Source organism: Carcharhinus amblyrhynchos, chromosome 15, assembly GCF_965287045.1.
Source record: "Carcharhinus amblyrhynchos chromosome 15, sCarAmb.v2.hapA, whole genome shotgun sequence".
NCBI lineage: Eukaryota > Metazoa > Chordata > Chondrichthyes > Carcharhiniformes > Carcharhinidae > Carcharhinus > Carcharhinus amblyrhynchos.
This window is the reverse complement of record NC_137338.1, coordinates 50,203,448-50,223,602: the sequence shown is the minus strand read 5'-3', so window position 1 is coordinate 50,223,602 and position 20,155 is coordinate 50,203,448. Positions and strand designations below refer to the sequence as shown.

At 43.4% G+C, this 20,155-nt stretch overlaps 1 protein-coding gene across 1 annotated transcript in view; it reads right to left on the bottom strand.

Annotated features, from left to right (window-relative positions):
• Nucleotides 1-19,632, bottom strand: part of il1rapl1b (interleukin 1 receptor accessory protein-like 1b) — a 688,249-nt gene extending 668,617 nt beyond the window's left edge. Inside the window, exons 1-2 of the mRNA XM_080203179.1 lie at nucleotides 19,614-19,632; nucleotides 16,185-16,464 (exon numbers count right to left, since the gene is read on the bottom strand). Coding sequence (XP_080059305.1) covers nucleotides 16,185-16,464; nucleotides 19,614-19,632 — 299 coding nt within the window. The remainder of the gene's footprint in view (nucleotides 1-16,184; nucleotides 16,465-19,613) is intronic.
• Between the last annotated feature and the right edge of the window lie 523 nt (nucleotides 19,633-20,155).

The window sequence follows — 20,155 nt, the reverse complement described above, 5'->3', positions numbered from 1 at the left end:
TTATTTGCTTGTTTATAGCCCGCCCCACCTCCAAGTTATTATTTGGGGGCCTATAGACCACACCCACCAGCGTCTTCCTCCCCTTACTGTTCCTTATCTCCACCCACAACGATTCCATGTTCTGCTCTTTGGAGCCTATATCTTCCCTTACTACTGCCCTGATATTATCCTTAATCAGCAGAGCTACCCCACCCCCTTTTTCCTCCCGTCTATCCTTCCTAAACACTTGATACCCCTGGACATTCAGCTCCCAGTCCCTGTCACCCTGCAACCACGTTTCCGTAATGGCCACCAGATCATATCCATTTGTGCTGATCTGCGCCACCAGCTCATTCACTTTGATCCGAATGCTTTGTGCATTCAGATAAAGTGTCTTTATCCCAGCCTTTATCTGGACCCTATTTGAAGGAATGCTACCAACCTTTCTCATGCCCCCTACTCCCTTTATTATTGGGACATCCTTAACATTTTCCCATGCCCGTACCCTCTCTTTTACTTTAGACATTGTAAATTCTCACACCCCTGCACCCTCCCCCCCAATTAGTTTAAAGCCCTATCAACAGTCCTAGTTATACGAACTGTAATCACCATTGCTTCACTTCAAAGGACCAAAATTCTATGGGTGTACCCATATGTGATTCAAGAAGGTGGCTCACCACCATTGTCTCAAAGGAGGGGAAACAAATACTGGTCTTACCTGTGAAGCCCATATCCCATGAATGAATAAAAATGAGGCCACTGTCACATTACGCCTTTCACAGCCATCTCTCCTACTCACTATGGCTTTCAACCAGTTGCCTCTTTTCAGAATATCCTGCATGCTTAACTTAATACTGACAAATTTAATATTTATTAATGTCTCTGTCTCCAGGATCCAAGATTGTAGGAAATCTACTAGTCATAGATGTCTAAACTAACTATTCTGCTTCATCTTTTACCGAATCATCATATGTTTTCTTTTATTTCATAAGCAAATAATATTTCCTATTGATGGAAGACAGAATTTAAAGGCATATGGCATGCTGGCCTTCACCGGTCAGGGCATTGAGTATATGAATTGGAAAGTCATGTTGCAGCAGTATAAATTTTGACTAGGCCGCATTTGGAGTATTGTGTACAATTCTGATTGCCACACGACTAGAAGAATGTTGATGCATTGTGAAGGGTGCAGAAGAGATTTCCTACAATGATACTTGGTTTGGAGAATATGGACAATGAAGAAAAGTTGAACAAATTTAGATTGTTTTCATTGGAGCATCGGAGGATGAGGGGGGACCTGATCGAGGTTTACAAGATTATGACAGGCTTGGATAGAATGGATAGTCAAAGGCTTTTTTCCAGGGTTGAATTACTCAGGGGCATAGGTTGAAATAAGAAGGAGAAAGTGTAAAAGAAATGCAAGGGGCAAATTTTTCACACAAAGGGTTGGTGAATACCTGGAACGTGCTGCCAAAGGAGGTGGTGAAAGCAGATTCTATAACAACGTTCAAAAGGCTTCTGGATAGATACGTGAACAGGCAGGGAATAGAGAGATATGGACCATGTAGAAGCAAGAAACTATTAGATTAGAGAGGCATCTATGTTGATGGGTCAAAGGGCTTGTTCCTGTGCAGTACTGTTCTTTGTTCTTTAAATAATTTATGTTTTGATAACATAATCGCATGAGGTAGAAAAAACCTTTATTGTTTCCAGGTGATAAGTCTGATTTTTCAGATATTACCTGTGACTTACTGTTTTAATAAGTGCTTGCAAACAAAATCTGTGATTTTGATTGAATTAGATTTGAAAATTGCTTTTATATATTGGCATCAACAGTGAGTGGCAGTTCCTTGTCTTATTTTTAAACTCTTAATTGCCCCAATATGGACTCAGTAATGTATTTGATATCATTTTATTTGAATGTGGTTTTTAGTCAGCTATCCTACAAGTCCATTACTTATCAAGGATTGACTCACTTGAGAAAAGAGCCAGTCCAATTCATTAGTACTGTGCATTTACAGACTGAGTTATTTTAATCACAGTTCTTTTATCTGTATTCATGACTCCCTTTAACTGTCTCATATTCAACAATTTACAAGAGAAAGGATTAATAGTCTCAATGTGCAATATAAGAAGATTACCCCCAAAAAGTTTTCACCAGCAGTAAATCTAGATGGAAGAAGGTATCTCTTTTCAGAAGATTTATTAGTGGTATTATACTTTTTCAAATTACATATCCTTACAGAAATGATGCACCTTTTTTGTTTCATAAGGTAAAAAGCTTCAGTTGGCTTAATTCCACTCACAGAATGAATTTAGCATTAAATTAACTGTTTTACTATCCAAACACATAATACATTAGTCTGTCAGTGTAGTCAAAGAATAATTTATAATTTGGAGTTCAAAACTTTTGTAATTTATGCCAGAAATCCAACTATTTATGCATTTTGTTGTGAAGTCATGCTTTATAAAACATGACAATTAATTTACTAGCTGGAAACCACAAACTGAATTTTTAAAAAGATGGAAGTCACATTCCAATGACTTGAAATCATAGTCAAAGAGGGACAACAGTACCTTCTACATTCCAAAACCATTGAAATGGTGACAACCTGTCCACTAAAACTCACCTTAAAGGAGAATGAATAAGAACATAAGAAATAGGAGCAGGAGTAGGCCATCCAGCCCTTCGAGCCTGCCCCGCCATTCAATAAGATCATGGCTGATCTGTCGTGGCTCAGTTCCACATTCCCGCCCTCTCCCCATAACCCTTAATCCCCTCGCTTATCAAAAACCCATCAACCCGCGTCTTAAAAATATTTAGCGAGGCAGCCTCCACCACTTCAACGGGCAGAGAATTCCAGCGATTCACCACCCTTTGAGTGAAGAAGTTCCTCCTCAACTCCATTCTAAACCGCACCCCCTTTATCTTGAGGCTGTGCCCCCTAGTCCTACTGTCCTTTCTGAGCGGGAAGAGCCTCTCCACCTCTATCCTATCCATCCCATTCATCATCTTATACGTCTCAATAAGATCTCCCCTCATTTGTTCTTCTAAACTCTAATGAGTACAAGCCTAGTTTATTCAGCCTCTCCTCATAGTTCAACCCCCTCAACTCCGGTATCAGCCTAGTAAACCTCCTCTGCACTCCCTCCAAGGCCAAAATATCCTTGCGTAAGTACGGCGACCAAAACTGCACACAGTACTCCAGCTGCAGCCTCACCAATGCCCTATACAGCCGCAGCAAGACCTCCCTACTTTTATATTCAATCCCCCTCGCTATGAAGGCCAGCATCCCATTAGCCTTCCTGACCACCTGCTGCACCTGCAGGCTGGGTTTTTGCGACTCATGCACAAGGACCCCGAGGTCCCTCTGCACCGTCGCCTGCTGAAGTTTTTCGCCCCGTAAGTAATAATCCTTCCTACCATTATTCCTGCCAAAGTGGACCACCTCGCACTTGCCAACAGCCATCTCCTATCCCATCAGGAAAGTATTCAGCCAATCACCTGGGTAATCAACTGGATGGAGACAAACCATCAGATCTAATCACTTGGACAATGGGACTCTGGCTATGGAAGGGAGTTGCCAAGATTGCATCTAATCATGAGAATTAGCCAACTGGAATTCACAAGCTCTGACTATATTTGGGTCAATGGACAACAGGAGAGAGTGGAACATGTGACACACCTTCTAACATTTGTGCACCTGTTTTCTCTGTAGACCAGCACGAGCAAATGAGACACTGAAGGAACAAGATGTGGCGCTCTCTCTCTCTGTCTATTTCTATAAGTGTCAGTACATGTCTTTGTGTGTCTGCCTCTATGTGGATTTTCCATTATTACTTTTCTTAGACAAACTTAAGTCCAATGACTCCTGGCTAGAAGTTTCCAGCCATTCACACCCTGTCACCACTGCAAGAAAGGACAGAGAATTTGGTGCTCAGTCAATTCTCCACTCACTGCAGTGGGACTAGGGAATCCTGCTGGCGTGAATGGCTGGAAACCTCCAGCCAGTATTTTACTTTATTTATTGTATCTTTTATGGTCACAGTATGTTAACAGTTAAGCACTCTGAATTGGCAATCATACCATTGAAAACAATCTTGTTGCAGTAAACATAATGGATGGAAAAAGATAGGAACCACCGGGTCATATCATACTTCAATGAAGCTGCATTTGCCATTGAAATACTGGGTGGAATCTTCCCGTGGGGTCGCTGAAGTCAAAGGCGATTTAAATGGATCACCGCCACATGGAAAAACCTGACACAGCGGGACTGGAAAATCTCAGACCCTGCCTCTTGCTTAGTCCAACTTAACTCTAGCTCACAGAAGATGAAATTGCTCCCTGTGCTGCCTGAAGGCAGGAAGCTGCATAAGACAAAAAAAACTGGTCTGCTGTTAGGCAAAACAAGCTCTTTCCGCGATGTCAAGTGGCTGGAGTCACAGCTCGTGATGTTCCTGCATTTGCGCACTGAACTAGTCTTGGAATTCCTTCAAACACAGCCTCAATTTTAATTTATTCTCCCCTCCCCTCTAAAATTAATTATAATTTCAACAGGAGCTAAGTCTTTTAAAAATGTTATGAGCTTCGTTATTGCAGAATATTGTAGCAGTTGTCAAATGTTCATGCTAAAATTGTAATGGCTGTAGTTTCATTGACTCACATTCCCCTTACATGATGGCATTGACTTTTACATTGGTAAAATGAGAACCACAGTCGTGCCCATTAACAATTCTGTAAATCACTAACTCGTCCTTTCCAGTTTCAGCATTAACATCTAACTTAAGCGTTGATGTTGAAAAAAGAAGCACAAATGCTGGAAACCTGAAATAAGAATTTTTAAAATGCCGGAAAGGAGAACCTGTCTCTAAAATGGAAAAAAGGTTTACAGAAAGTGATTTTTTTTTCTTTTGAATGTTAAAAACCCGATTGTGCATTTCGGGTAATTCTTGCTTTTAATTAGAATTTGATGACTCTTTAAATACCCAATCATAATTGGATCAAATTTGATTACCCAGAATCAAAAACGAATGCTTAAGCTCATGATGCTAAGCAACAGCTCTGTCTAATGAATGGCTGTTCTATTGCTATACTGCCTTCTGTGCTGCAAGAGAAACCTTAGCTATGCAACTAAGATCGGAACCAAAAGGTTGGATTCAAAAGACCAAAACACACTGATTGCTTGTATTACCCTTACTGACTAAAATCCATGCTAATTTTGCAGATTTTGCATCAGGAGTCAATTTATCTGAATAACGACATTATTTTGCCACAAAATTTATCAATTAAAATGGAGTCAGCAGACTTAATTTGATCTCATACACGACACAAAATTACAAAGAAAAATAACATGCCGACTTGAATTTCAATGCAACTAAACAAAGCCATAAACTAATAAAGAAAATGGAAATGCTGCAGGTAAATGCTGTGTGGGACTGTTTTAATTGTTTATGCCAGTAAGACAAGAATCTTGTTCCCTTTTGTTGCTCCCGGGCCCTCGCGGGATTATAAAATCAATATAGCAATCTTGCTTGAAGAGCCCATAAGGAAATTAAATGTTAGAAGTGGAATTGTCACCAGCTTGCACAGGCTATAGGTGGCACCTGTCTGAGATTGCTATTGAGGCATATTATTGAAACAATGCAGCTGTGTTTTATACCTGATCCATGGGATAAATCAGTGCTGTCAGTGAGCAAGGGATGGAGCAGCAGGTAATGGTGATACAGTGGTTATAAGAATCATGTTAAAAGTGTTAAGACTTGGACAGAGTTCACTCAAACTGGGAAAAAAATCAATTCGGGTTCGCAGTCCATCAAGACTGACAGAAATCGAGGCCTCAGGGCTGCTTTCTTCTACTCAAAAAGGGTGCTTATTAATTAGAATGGAGGAGTTTGTTCTCTCCATATCCATGAAATCACGATGGTGTATTATTATCTTGTTATTGTTTCATTAAAATCATCAGCAGATGTTGCCTCATGTAAAATGCTTTGTTTTAGAATGCCAAGGAACATGGAAGAGTCTGGCACCAGGTTGGCACAGGGCTTTGCACATAACAGAAACGTGCATACATCTCGTAGTTGCAATTTTAAAGCCAAGAGGTGACAGAAAATTGACTTCTAAGGGACAAATGTTATGACCAATGAGCAGAATTCTACCTTTGATTCTGGGTGGTTCTGAGGTAGGGGAAGAGAGCATGGAATTGCTTTGATGGTAGTCCCTCCGGAATCCCACTATGGAAGTAATTTTGATCTTCGATGGGAAGACTGGGGTGGGGGGTTCCATCAGGAATCCCTTCTGACTGGAGGCATTGTCCCGTTAAAGCCCAGTGGCCTCCGGAGTTCCCTCCAATCTCCCCCGCGTATTTCGCAAGATCCTGATAAGACCATAAAACTATATGAAATAGTAATAGTAGTAGGCCATTCAGCCCCTTGAGCCTGCTCCACCGTTCAATAGGATCGTGGTTGATCCAACATTCCTCACATCCATTTTCCATCTTTCCCTGTAACTCTTGATTCCCTTACTGATCAAAAAACTATCTTTTTCATTCTTAAACAAAGATTCTGTCCCCATAGCACGCTGTGGCAAGGATTTACAAAAACTCACAACACTCAGAGAAGAAATTCCTCCTCATATCAATCTTAAATTGCTACCTCTTTATTCAGAGACGATACTCTCTGGTCCCTACTCTCCCATGAGGAGAAACATCCTCTCTGCATTTTCTATGTTAACCCCTTAAGAACCCTATATGTTGCAATGAGATCACCTCTCATTTTTCTAAATTCCAATCAGTAGAGTCCCAACCTGTTTAACCGTTCCTCAGAAGACAATCCCTCCATACTGGGGTTCATCCTGGTGAGCCTTTCTCTGAAATGCCTCCAAAGAAGTATCTTTCCTTAAATTAGGGGACCAAAACTGCTCACGGTACTCCAGATGTGGTCTCACCAGTATCTTGTACAGTTTCAGCAAGACTTCCCTACTCTGATACTCCAACCCTTTTGAGATAAGTGCCAATATTCCATTAGCCTTTCTGACTACCTGCTGCACCTGTGTGCTAGCTTTCTGTGTTTCATGCACAAGTACCCCCAAGCTTCCATGTTGCAGCTTTCTCAGTTTTTCTGGATTTAAATAATGCTGTTCTTTTGTTCTCCCTTCCAAAATGAACAACTTCACATTTTCCCATATCACACTCCATTTACCAACTTTTTATCCACGTGCTTATCAAATCACTACCTCTTCACAAACTATTTGTCTCCTTCTCACAACTTGCCATTCCATCTATTTTTGTATAATCTGCAAATTTGGCTACAGTGCATTCACTTCCCCCCAAATGTTCAGTATCCTCTCTGCCTTGGAATCTCTGCCATTTATCTTGCCCTCCAGTTCCCAGGCTGGTACTAGGCAGCTCCCTGCAGTGCCTCTTCCAGTCTCTACAGTGCTAAGTCCCATCTTATGCCAATCAAGGCTTGTTAGAGTGTGACAAGGCATCAGGGCAGCTGTAGCCAGTGAGGATGTATTCCTCAGGTCCCCACCAGCCTTAAAATTCAGGGCCATCTGTTTCCTTAGGTGCATTGAGCATTCATTCAAAAGGTAGCTAATTGTCCAATTTCATTTACTTCATGATTTTACGTTGCATATTTATCATATATAAATCCACTGACAATATCACAAAAGAAATCACCCCCTCTAATTTGTTGGTGGTCATCAGGAATGTGGGAACTACTTTGGTGACCTGATGTTTCATCTGCCAACAATGACAACATTGTTTTCTCACTAGCCAATCAATTTTCACTTGTTTAGGGTGCAGCTGAGCATGATATAGGAAGTTATTTGATAGTTAAGGGATTGATAAACAGAATGCGCACCAACTTATTTTTTATTGGTATAAATGTAAATTACTGCAGATGCTGGAATCTGAAACAGAAACAGAAAATCTGGTAAATCTCAGCAGATCTGACAACCTACAGCACAGAAAGAGGCCATTCTGCCCATTGGGCAGAACTTTATTAGATTGATTCTAAGTGTCCAGCTAGTGTGAACATGGGAGAGTTCCAGATTTGTCTCTTGGGTGATTTTCACACCCAATCTTAATCATTGAAAACATGGTCTAGATTGTTTCTAGCTGCTTCAGGCAATGGGCTGGGCTTGATTCGTCAGCCAGCCTGTAGAGGGAGCTGCTGCACATGTGTGATTTCGGCAGCAGGGGTCTGACAGGGAGAGAGAGAGCTGTCAGGGCACTGCTGCTGCAGGTAGCCTCAACCAGCTCTGTTCCCCCCCTCCCTCCCCCACTACCCTGCAATCATAGAGGCCTGCAGCTGATTGTGAAACCCAAAGTATAGGCAACCTCAATCAGCTCCGTCCCCCTCGCAATCATGGGGGCAAGGCTAATCATGAGCCCGACAACGCACACACATCTAGCCCCCTCCCCCCGATCCAATCCAAAGTGACACTGGGCCCCCCTCTCCCCCCACCCCAATTGGGAAGTGCCCATCATGCCCTGCACCTTCAAGTCTTGTCCCCATAGACCATGCCCCCTGGCACTGCCTGCTGGACATTGCCAAGGAGCAAGGTCACTGTTCAAGGGCCACCCACCCCCCTCTTGCATTCCGCCTCTCTAAGGGACCTCAATGGCCTCCGGTTCCACTGTTCAGGGGGAGCAGTAGTTTCCCTTGCCAGAGACAGCCACTCCTAGCAAGGCCATAAAGGCAAGCAAGTCTGGACGATTGAGTGCCGGGCTCACTAAACACATGCTACTTCACATTATAATAGTTAAATGGAAATGGGCAAGAGGCTGACCTCACTGGAAATCCAGCTCTCGTAAGATTACACAAACCAAGAAATTGGATGTACTCCTGGTTTCTCAGCTCTCACACAATTTATCAGCTCGGTCCGCCCATCAATGGGTGGGTGAGCTGCTAAAATCCCTCCCATTGAGTCAGCAGGGATGGTCCAAAAGAACATCACACCTAGGTCTTGCCCTCTGCCCTGTCCTCGTAATCCCACCTATTTAGTATGGCTAATCCACCTAACCCACACATCTTTGGACTTTGGGAGGAAATTGTTTGCTGGAGCAGGCGAGTGAAGGAGCAGAGAGTCAGGTAAGAAATTACCTGTTTAAAACCTGTTTAAATAAGTTTAAAGCATTTTCGCGGGCTTTTTAGTGTGTAGTAAGAACTTACCTTGTAGAACTGTTTAAATTATTTAAAAGCATTTTCGCGGGCTTTTTGTGTTTACCGCTTTAAGAATTCAAAGGGAGTGGATAGCAGGGAGTTGTGGGTAAGCAGGCTTTTAAACAGCGCCAGGTTTAAAAGGAGGCCTGGTGTAGACAGCGGGCAGCGTCGGAGCAGGCAGCGGAGTGAGAGGGAAGCTGAGTGAGCTACTAGGGCTTAGGATCAAAGGGCTGGGGAGAAAAGGGCCAGGTAAGTTGGCATTGAAACTGTGCAATATTACTACAGGGAATAAGGGGTGGCATGTGATGTGCTGTTTCTGTATGATGTGGGAGCTGGTGGACCCCAGGGTCCATTCCAGTGACCATGTCTGCAGTAAGTGCAGGTTGCTGGAGGAGCTCCAGCTCAAGATAGATGAGCTGGCCTCTGAGCTTCAGACACTGAGGCTCATCAGGGGGAGAGAGGGTGCCATTGTCAATGGGGTGCAAGTGACATCCACCCCCCCTAGACTGGCTAACTCTAAGGGTCAGGAACAAGAGGGGGCTGCTGAGAGGAGGAAGGAGGATGGGGACCAAATGCCTCAGCCTCTCAATCTGCATAACAGGTTTGAGGTTCTTGCTTCCAGTGTGGACGAGAACGAAGGCTGTGAGCTTGGTGAGCAAACTGCACACAGTACAGTGATGCAGACACAGGACATAGGCAAAGAGAAGGTGATAAGGAACGTAGTAGTAATTGGGGATAGTGGGGTTAAGGGTATTGACACTGTCCTTTGTCACAATGACAAAGTGCACAGAAGGGTGTGTTGTCTGCCTGGTGCTCGGGTCCAGGATGTCACATCTGGGCTGCAGAGGAACCTGGAGTGGGAGGGTGAGAATCCGGTCGTTGTAGTACATGTAGGTGCCAATGATGTAGGCAAAATGCAAACTGAGGATGTGGGGAGGGAGTATGAGAAGCTGAGAATGGAATTAAAAAGTAGAACCAACAAGGTGGTTATCTCTGGGCTACTGCCTGAACCGAGTGCAGACGGGCGTAGGGTTGACAGGATTAAGGAAGTGAATGGGTGGCTCAGGGATTGGTGTGGGAGGAATGGGTTTGAATTTATGGGGCATTGGCATCAGTATTGGGGTTGGTGGGACCTGTTCAGGTGGGATGGGGTTGGTCTGAACCGTGCTGGGACCAGAGTCCTGGCTAATCGTGTAAATAGGACTATAGTTAGGGCTTTAAACTAATTAAGGGGGCGGGGGGGGGAGGTGCGAGGGAAGGTGACATTACGGGGTCTAAAGTAAAGGAGAGGGTGCAGGTAAGGGAGGAGGCCAAGGATGTCCCAATAATAAAAGGAGTAGGGGGTGTGAGTATGGTTGGTGGCGTTCTGGCAAATAGGGTCCAGGTGAAGGCTGGGATGAAGGCACTTTATCTGAATGCATGAAGCATTTGGAATAAAGTGGATGAGCTGGTGGTGCAGATCAGCACAAATGGATACGATCTGGTGGCCATTACAGAGACATGGCTGCAAGGTGACAGGGACTGGGAGCTGAATGTCCAGGGGTATCAAGTGTTTAGGAAGGATAGGCGGGAGGAAAAAGGGGGGGGTGTAGCTCTGCTGATTAAGGATAGCATCAGGGTGGTAGTAAGGGATGATATAGGAACCAAAGAGCAGAACGTGGAATTGTTGTGGGTGGAGATTAGGAACAGCAAAGGGAGGAAGACGCTGGTGGGTGTCGTTTATAGGCCCCCAAATAATGATCTGCAGGTGGGGTGGGCTGTTAACGCGCAAATAAGTGCGGCGTGCAGGAATGGAACGGCAATAATTATGGGGGATTTCAATCTACATATTGATTGGTCGACCCATGTTGGACGCGGTGGGCTCGAGGAGGAGTTCTTGGAATGCTGCCGGGATAGTTTCCTCGAACAGTGTGTGTTGGAGCCGACGAGGGAGTGAGCTATCTTAGATCTGGTGTTATGTAATGAGGCGGGTAGAATTAGGGACCTTGTGGTGAAGGATCCTCTTGGGGAGAGTGATCATTGTATGGTGGAGTTTCTGATGCCGATGGAGGAGGAGAAAGTGGGTTCCCGGACACGCGTCCTTTGTTTGAACAGAGGGGAGTACGGTAGGATGAGAGAGGAATTGGCGAACGTTGACTGGGGGAGCGCGTTGGAAGGTAGGTCTGCTGAGGAGCAGTGGAGGATCTTTAAGGAGATCTTTCTTGGTGCTCAGCAGAAATTTATTCCGATGGTTAAAAAGGACCGTAGGAGGAGAGGTAATAAGCCGTGGATAACGAAGGAGGTGAAGGAAAGTGTTAAATTAAAAGCGGATGCGTTTAGGGTAGCTAAGAGTAGTGGGCGAGAAGAGGATTGGGAGAGGTTTAAATGTCAACAAAGAATGACAAAGAAGTTGATAAAGAAGGGTAGGAGAAACTATGAAGCTGGGCTAGCGCTTAATATAAAAAAGGATAACAAGAGTTTTTATAAATACATAAAAAGGAAGAGGCTGGCTAGGGTGAACGTTGGACCCTTAGAGGATGAGAAGGGGGACTTAGTGGTAGGGGATGGGGAAATGGCTGAGGCCTTGAATAACTTTTTTGTTTCGGTCTTCACGGAGGAGGACGTGAATAATTTGCTGGGTGTTAGCGATGGAAAGATGGTAGGAGTGGACGGCCTGAATGACATTATTGTTACCAGAGAGGCGGTGCTCGACAGACTGGAGGGACTGATTGTGGACAAGTCCCCAGGACCGGATGGAATGCATCCAAGGGTTCTGAAAGAAATGGCGGAGGTGATAGTGGATGCCTTGGTGATTATTTTCCAAACGTCGCTGGATTCCGGGGAAGTGCCGGAAGATTGGAAAACGGTTAATGTTACGCCGTTGTTTAAGAAGGGTGGCAGGCAAAAGGCGGGGAATTATAGGCCGGTTAGTTTAACGTCTGTTGTAGGAAAAATGTTAGAATCCGTGATCAAGGAGAAAATAGCGAGGCATCTTGAGGAGAATTGTTTGGTAGAGCAGACGCAGCACGGTTTCGTTGAGGGGAAATCATGTCTGACGATGTGTCTAGGGCGGTGGATAGAGGAGAGCTGGTGGATGTGGTGTTTCTTGATTTTCAGAAAGCGTTTGACAAGGTGCCTCACAAGAGGTTATTACAGAAGGTCAGGGGGCATGGAGTTGGGGGTAGGGTGTTAGCGTGGATAGAGGATTGGCTGTCAAATAGGAGGCAGAGAGTGGGGGGTCAATGGGTGCTATTCGGATTGGCGGTTGGTGAGTAGTGGAGTGCCCCAGGGGTCGGTGCTGGGGTCTCAGCTATTTACCATTTATATAGATGATCTGGAGGAGGGAACCGAGTGTATGGTGTCGAAATTTGCTGATGACACCGAGATTGGTGGAACGGCAAATTGTGCGGACGGTGTGGAGAGTCTGCAGAAGGATCTAGATAGGCTGGGCGAATGGGCCAGGAACTGGCAAATGGAATTTAATGTTGGCAAATGTGAGGTTGTCCACTTTGGTAGGAATAATGGTAGGAAGGATTATTACTTACGTGGCGAAAAACTGCAGCAGGCGACGGTGCAGAGGGACCTCGGGGTCCTTGTGCATGAGTCGCAAAAACCCAGACTGCAGGTGCAGCAGGTGGTCAGGAAGGCTAATGGGATGCTGGCCTTTATAGCGAGGGGGATTGAATATAAAAGTAGGGAGGTCTTGCTGCAGCTGTATAGGGCATTGGTGAGGCCGCAGCTGGAGTACTGTGTGCAGTTTTGGTCGCCACACTTACGCAAGGATATTTTGGCGTTAGAGGGAGTGCAGAGGAGATTTACTAGGCTGATTCCAGAGTTGAGGGGGTTGAGCTATGAGGAGAGGCTGAATAAACTAGGCTTGTACTCGTTAGAGTTTAGAAGAATGAGGGGAGATCTCATTGAGACGTATAAGATGATGAATGGGATGGATAGGATAGAGGTGGAGAGACTCTTCCCGCTCAGAAAGGACAGTAGGACTAGGGGGCACAGCCTCAAGATAAAGGGGGGGCGGTTTAGAACGGAGTTGAGGAGGAACTTCTTCACTCAAAGGGTGGTGAATCTCTGGAATTCTCTGCCTGTTGAAGTGGTGGAGGCTGCCTCGCTAAATATTTTTAAGACGCGGGTTGATAGGTTTTTGATAAGCGAGGGGATTAAGGGTTATGGGGAGAGGGCGGGAATGTGGAACTGAGCCACGACAGATCAGCCATGATCTTATTGAATGGCGGGGCAGGCTCGAAGGGCTAGATGGCCTACTCCTGCTCCTATTTCTTATGTTCTTATGAAACCGGAGCACCCGTAAGAAACCCACACAGTCACGGGGGAATGTGCAAACCCCGTACAGACAGTGGCCCGGGACACTGGTTCTGTAAGGCAACAGTGCTAACCACTATGCCACCTAAGCTCTAACAAAGAATCATTCAGACTTGAAACATTAATTCTATTCTCTCTTCACAGACGCCATCAGACCTGCTAAGGTTTTTCAGCATTTTCTGTTTTTGGAACTGATTTTTCACCTCTGCTGGCAACACCATGTCAGAAATAACTTAATACCAGTTACTGTCTTACTGCAGTCAAATAACTTTATAGTTTATCAGACTATAGAATTCTAACGTCAACAAGATGTTTCTTTAGCAAGGTTACTGGAAGGCATTCATGCCAGAGAATACTTATTGTTAATTGTAAGGTAACAACGATATCTCCCAGCACACTGTCCATTCACTATTACCAGACACAAATGGCTGCAGCCAAACGTAGAACCTGCTCAGTGAATATCTGATCATTTGAATTTCATTGCTATGGTAACAAGTGATAAATACCAAACATGGACCATTATAAAGTGTCAGGCAAAAAATTAACTGAGGTAAAATCGCTGCAGAATAGTTTACAATATCCATTCCTTTGACAGGCAATTTAGCTGACTTATTCTTGGTCACATCCACGCTAACGCCTGAGTGACATTTCTTAATGCTAGCGACAGCCTTGCAGCACTTTTTAAAGCTGACCTCTGAAGACCAGGCCGATTTTCTAATAAACGTATTGAAAAATGTTACCAAAATCTGAGCTGCGTTTGTAAAAATGTTATCATACTGTAAAGCATTTATTGCTATGATTAATGAACAACTCCATTTTTATTACATATACAGCTATACAGATGGCAAAAGGCAAACTAGAGAGCATTTAGTCTTTTAAATTTAACAATTTATATTTTCTCAAAACATTATTGTAAACATAAAAAATTATTTTCACTCTGTACTGGCAGCTTTGAAGGCAGTGGAACCTGTGGCCTATCCAGCGCTTTCCCTTCTATCTGTTTCCGCCTGTTTTTCATTTCACAGTGAGCAGCGGAGGTGTCAGGGTGGCCCACCCTTAGGCCTGTTGAGGCTCTTAAGAGGTCAATTAATGGCAACTTGCATGCTTTATCCCATCCCTTGCCACTAATTTATCTGCAGCAAGGGGAGATTCAAGCCACGTGAGAAGCTGCACATGGGGCTGGTGTTCTGCAAGGTGGCGAAAGTTTAAAATTTATTTATTAGTGTCACAAATAGGCTTACATTAACGTTGCAATGAAGTGACTGTGAAAATCCCTGAGTCACCACACTCCGGCGCTGTTCGGGTACACTGAGGGAGAATTTACCAAGGTCAATACACTTAACCAGCAGGTCTTTTGGACTGTAGGAGGAAACCGGAGCACCTGAAGCAAAACCACGCTGACATAGGGAGAACATGCAGACCCCACACAGACAGTTAGCCAAGCTGGGAATTAAACCCATGTCCTTGGTGCTGTGAGTTAGCAGTGCTAACCACTGCTGCTGCTCCTAAAATAACACCTTTGGGGGTTGCTGTGCCCAATGTCAGACCCCTTTCTCACCCTTGACTCACCAGCTTCTTAAACCTGACTTCTCCTCACTGAGTTCTGCCATCCAGGTCTTGCCAACACTTTTGACCTGCCTTCAGTCTACCCTCTAATCGCTCTTTTTCTTGGGGACTGACTTTTGTCCCAATAGTGGCCAAAGTTCAAACCAACCAATTGGCTGGCAGCTCCCTAAGGCAGGTCTTGCTCCCCAGGTGGAGGCAAAAATCTCATCTTTAGTCAATTTACACCGCACTTAATGTTGAAAGGCTGCTAGGCAATCTGTATTGGCTGAGATGCATTCCCCACTGATTCTGAGGGCAGTGGGTGGGAAATCCCAAAGTCATCTTCCTACTCCTTCAGAGGGTTTGCCCTAAGAGAGGATTGGTGACCAAAGATTTCCATTGGTTTGGCCCATGGTTGTACCAAGTGCTGCAGTGTTTTGCTTTCTGCATTATAACTGATCAGGAAACTCTTCTGCTCTTTATAAACTACCACGAGGTGTATCTGAAGGATTTACAGGTTGATAGTCGAACTGTTTGGCCACATTATGACTGTACTTTTCCTGGCCACCAAATCCTGAACTGGGCCAGAAGCTCAACAGAGCTTCTGGTCCAGAAGTAGGGACGCTATCGCTGCACCACAAGACTTCCATCCCATAAACAACTTACGCTGCTGTGACTATACATTCAAGTCGTCTCTAACTGCATATTTTAAAGGGATATTAATGGGATGGAAGTCTTGTGGTAGCGTCCCTGGTTGTTTTAAAAGATTGCTCTCTGGAGAGCCCTAACACACAGGAATTTCTAGCCTCAGCAAGGAGGTGTGGTGAGCCATTCAAATCTCCTTTGACTTCAACAGGACCAGATGATCCCACATGCAGGAGGGGGTGGAAAATCCTGCTTGTAGGGTTATAGATAGCAGCGGATTCAAGCCCTCGCAGAGACTGGCGTCTTAATCCAACGGCTTTGACCATTCAGCCATTCTACTACTTAAATTCCATTAGCTGCCATATTGGGGTTTGAAGCTAGACTCTGCAGTGTTCATCTGGTCCTGTAGCATGATCATTATACAAGTGGACCTCTAAGTACAAGCTTGTTAATCATTACTACATGAATGCTGAATGCTGTGATTTCAAAACATTTAGGAATTCTTTCTTAATATACTATTCAGTGAGGGATCATCATACCTCAGTACACAGGAAAACAGTCCACCATCCTGCAGTTCTGTTGGACGAAACCAGATGGAGTCCTCTTCTTTGCTCATTCTAATTCCATCAAATGGTATCGGCTCTTCAAAGTCCCCATGACCGCTACTTTTGTACCACATCAAGCTAAGTCCTGAACTCTGAGCTATGGTGTAGTTTGCCCTGATGTATCCATAAAATAATGCACATTTCACTCGCACCGGTTCCCCCAGGAGAACTTGATACTTCTTGTAGTCCACAGACCAATCTGTACAGCCATCAGCTGAAATAAAGAACAGAAATATAAATCAAGACTTTTGTTGCAATGAACAGTTATTTTTTCTTCTTCTGATGCATTTGGCTAGAATGTAACTCAAATATGACGTGAATTCATGCATACAAAAGGTACATGTAAATGCACATTGCAATGGTAAAATAAAGCTATTTTGAAATACTGAATGGCCTTGACCAATCCCAGCCCACAATCTAAGCAGCAAAGAATATTAAGCTATTTTTTGACCTCCTTGCAACAACTAGTTAACTCCACAACTAGTAAAAGGCTAAGAACATTGATTTGACATAATTTTCCTCTTCAAAAGGCACTCATTCCTGTGATGTCTGTACATGACACTGGCAAAGACACCATTTATTTCCCATCCCTTGCTAACCTGAATGAACAGTTTGCTAGGCCACTTCAGAGAGCAGGTAAGAGTCAGCCACATTTTGTGCGACTGCATTCACATGTAGGCCACACTGGGGAAGGATGGCAGATTTTCTTCACTGTAGGTCATCACTGAATCAATTGAGTTTTATGCAACTTCTAACAAAAATGCTTCCTGTTAATTAATTAAAGTATCTTTTGGAACAGCAGACAATATAAAAGACATGCTAAAGCTTACTAACTTTTAGAAATCAATATTTGAGTTTCAGTTCACTCTCTGCCACCTGGCTGAATGTGTACCTTCATTTAACGATTTCTCTTTTAACTTGTCTCACTTCCCCCAGATAAAAGGTGTAGCTCTGGGTACCTGCATGGGCTGCAGTTATGCTTCTCTTTTTGGAAGGTAGGTGGAACATCTCTTGTTCCAGTTCTACTCAGGTCCCCTCCAACAACTCATTTTCTGTTACATCGATGACTGTATCAGTGCCACTTCATACTTCCATCTGGACCTGGAAATGTTCATCAAATTTGCTTCCAGTTTCCACCCCACTTTCACCATCACTTGGTCCATCTCCAAAATGGTAATACTATCATTATCACTTCCTTCGTCTTGTATCTATGACATCTTTGTCAAATCTCTCCTGAGCTCCAGCCTATCCCTTACATTGTACTGTTGCTTTACCCTTCTCCTCACTAGTGTAAAACCCATCACATTTCTGCCCCTCTTCAGCTCTGAAGTGTCACACCGACTCGAAATGTTAACTCTGTTTTTCTCCACAAATGCTGCCAAACCTGATGAGTTTTTCCAGCATTTTCTGTTTTTATTGTGTTTCAGATATTATTTATGTACGTTGTGAAAACTGTTCTTCTATTGTCACCTGCTCAATAATCCAGAGCTAATGCATGTAGTGTAAAAGCAAGTGTCCCACTGAACATAATGATTCATAGCATGAATGGTTTTCCTACCTAAAAATTACATTTTCCAGTATTTTCTACATATGAGTTAGATAAGTATGTCAGTAATTACTGGGCTGGAAATTTTGGAGAATCCGCTTGGGTCTTTAATGAGATCTAAATGTAAGGTTGCTGAGGCACACGAGGGTTTAGGAACATCTGAATTAGTCAAATAGTTTGAAAATAACTGGTGTCTCTACTGATCAGAAATCTCCATGAGGAATCTTGACTGGAAGGAATAAGTGCTACTTGCTGCCGTTGCTATGCTGTTCTTGCTGTGGATAGAGCCTGACATTTTTAGATGCACATCATTAAATCAGTCTACGAGCATAATGTGATGCTGGAAAGTTTATGCTAGCTGTGTGTCATGTATGGGCAATTAATAAAAGGGGCATTAAAATATTACTCCTGGGGATGGTATATATATATAAAAATTAATGCAGATGATAATGATGCAGTTTCCCTGAACACTTCATCATTATGTCAAATTGCCATAGAAACTGTGCTACATTATCTCCAAAGTGAATAGTAATGTGAACAATTTCTTAGAAGTACTCCACAAAAAGTGGAAGGAAACGTTTTAAAAGAAAACCTTGCTGTTTATAACATATGAATTAGGAGTTGGAGCAAGCCATTCGGCCTATCCAGCCTGCTCCACAGTTGAATGACAGCATGGCTCTTGTCTTGAAGATTCTTGGGCTAGTCAGCTACAGGAGGAGAACAGAAGAACCCCAACCAGTTTCAAGCTCACATCTACACAGGCACATTTTCAGTGGGGTCAGGGTTCCACTGAAAAGGTGATCACTAAGTTGAGGCCTGTATGATTTTCTTTGCACCCATCCAAGTGCATATTATGGTAATATCATGTCCTCACTGAGGTCAGCTACCTCAACCAGCAATTGAACAGAGGATGTTCTTAATATGTATCTGGTTTTCTATTTCACTTCCTTAACCGTGAGGAAACTCAGTCACTCATTAAATGAGAATCAAATTTTAGCTTGTTAATTGTTATGCCACTAACATGTCTGTGAATCCAATCTAAATTTGGAAAACCAGCAGAGGCCTTTTTAAAGTAATAAATGCATCTAACCCTACTTTCCCATCGATAAATCATGAGCAGAAAGATAGCACCATGTAGAAAGTCATTCCATTTGTGCATGTGCGCGCATGCCTGTGTGAGACATTTACTGGATGCAGTTATTCCCTTGGAATTTGTTATTAACATTATACATCAAGCATAATTCCTTGTGATCCTTTTGTTTTTGCAGGTGAGACAGCACATCATAGATGATGTGACAGACACAGAAGTCATCTATAAAGCACAATGTTCCATAAAGTACAGGGGTTAAATTGAGAAGATCTTTTTCCTGTCAACTATTCTGTCAAAATCGTGACAGATTTATGGAAATGTTGTAAAAGGTAACGCAGAAATTGGTTCGGGCTCATTTTCAAACATAAGACTGAAACAAAAATGAGTGTCAGTTCTAGCCTTAATATTTCCGGTGAGCTATGGGTACCTATGGAGCTTCCATAGAGCAGCTTGTTGATGTTGAGAATTCCAATTTGCCTTGGCTTATATGCAAGGTCTCAGATAGGTCTGCAGGGTTGGTTAGCAATTGTGAGCATGGACAAGCATGCCTACTCCTCTTGGCTTCATGTTACATTAAATTACTAAAACAATCATGCCTTTTCTGTGGTGGCTTCTAATGGCTCCTTTCGGTACCACTGGTTAAGCTGCATGAGATGCCAAGAAATAATGCCAGGCTCATCACAGCAATGTTCCAGGACAAGTCCTCTAGAAAATATTATTTACATACGCCAAGCCACTAATGCCATTTTTAGTTTTCTGCCAAGGATGGTTCATTATGGCCTTCAACATATTCAAAGTGCCCTTGGGGTGAGGGAAACAGCCTTGGGAAATTCATACTTCTTGCCCTATTCTGAACTCAAATACTAAGCAGAGTGTGATCCAATTTTCTCCCCCTACATTTTTAAATGCTATTTAAGAGACAATTTAGAAGCATACAACACCAGATGCTCTGTACAAACCATATACCACAGTTGCCACAAAATGTTTCTCCAATAACACTTTATTTTCAGTGTTCTCTTGTTCAAAAAACTCAGTTTCATATGTTAATGGAAAGAAAAATTGTCCTAGTTACAACAGCTGTTTACAACAGATGGCCAATCACTATCACCCATTCTGTCTTTGTGCTGAAGTTATGTAAAAACGTAAGAAATAGAAGCAGGAGTGAGCCATTTGGCCCCATGAGCCTGCTTCACCATTCTGGAAAGTGTAGCTGATCTACCACATTTTCACCTCGCCACAATATTACCCTGAGAATTCCCTTGGTATCCA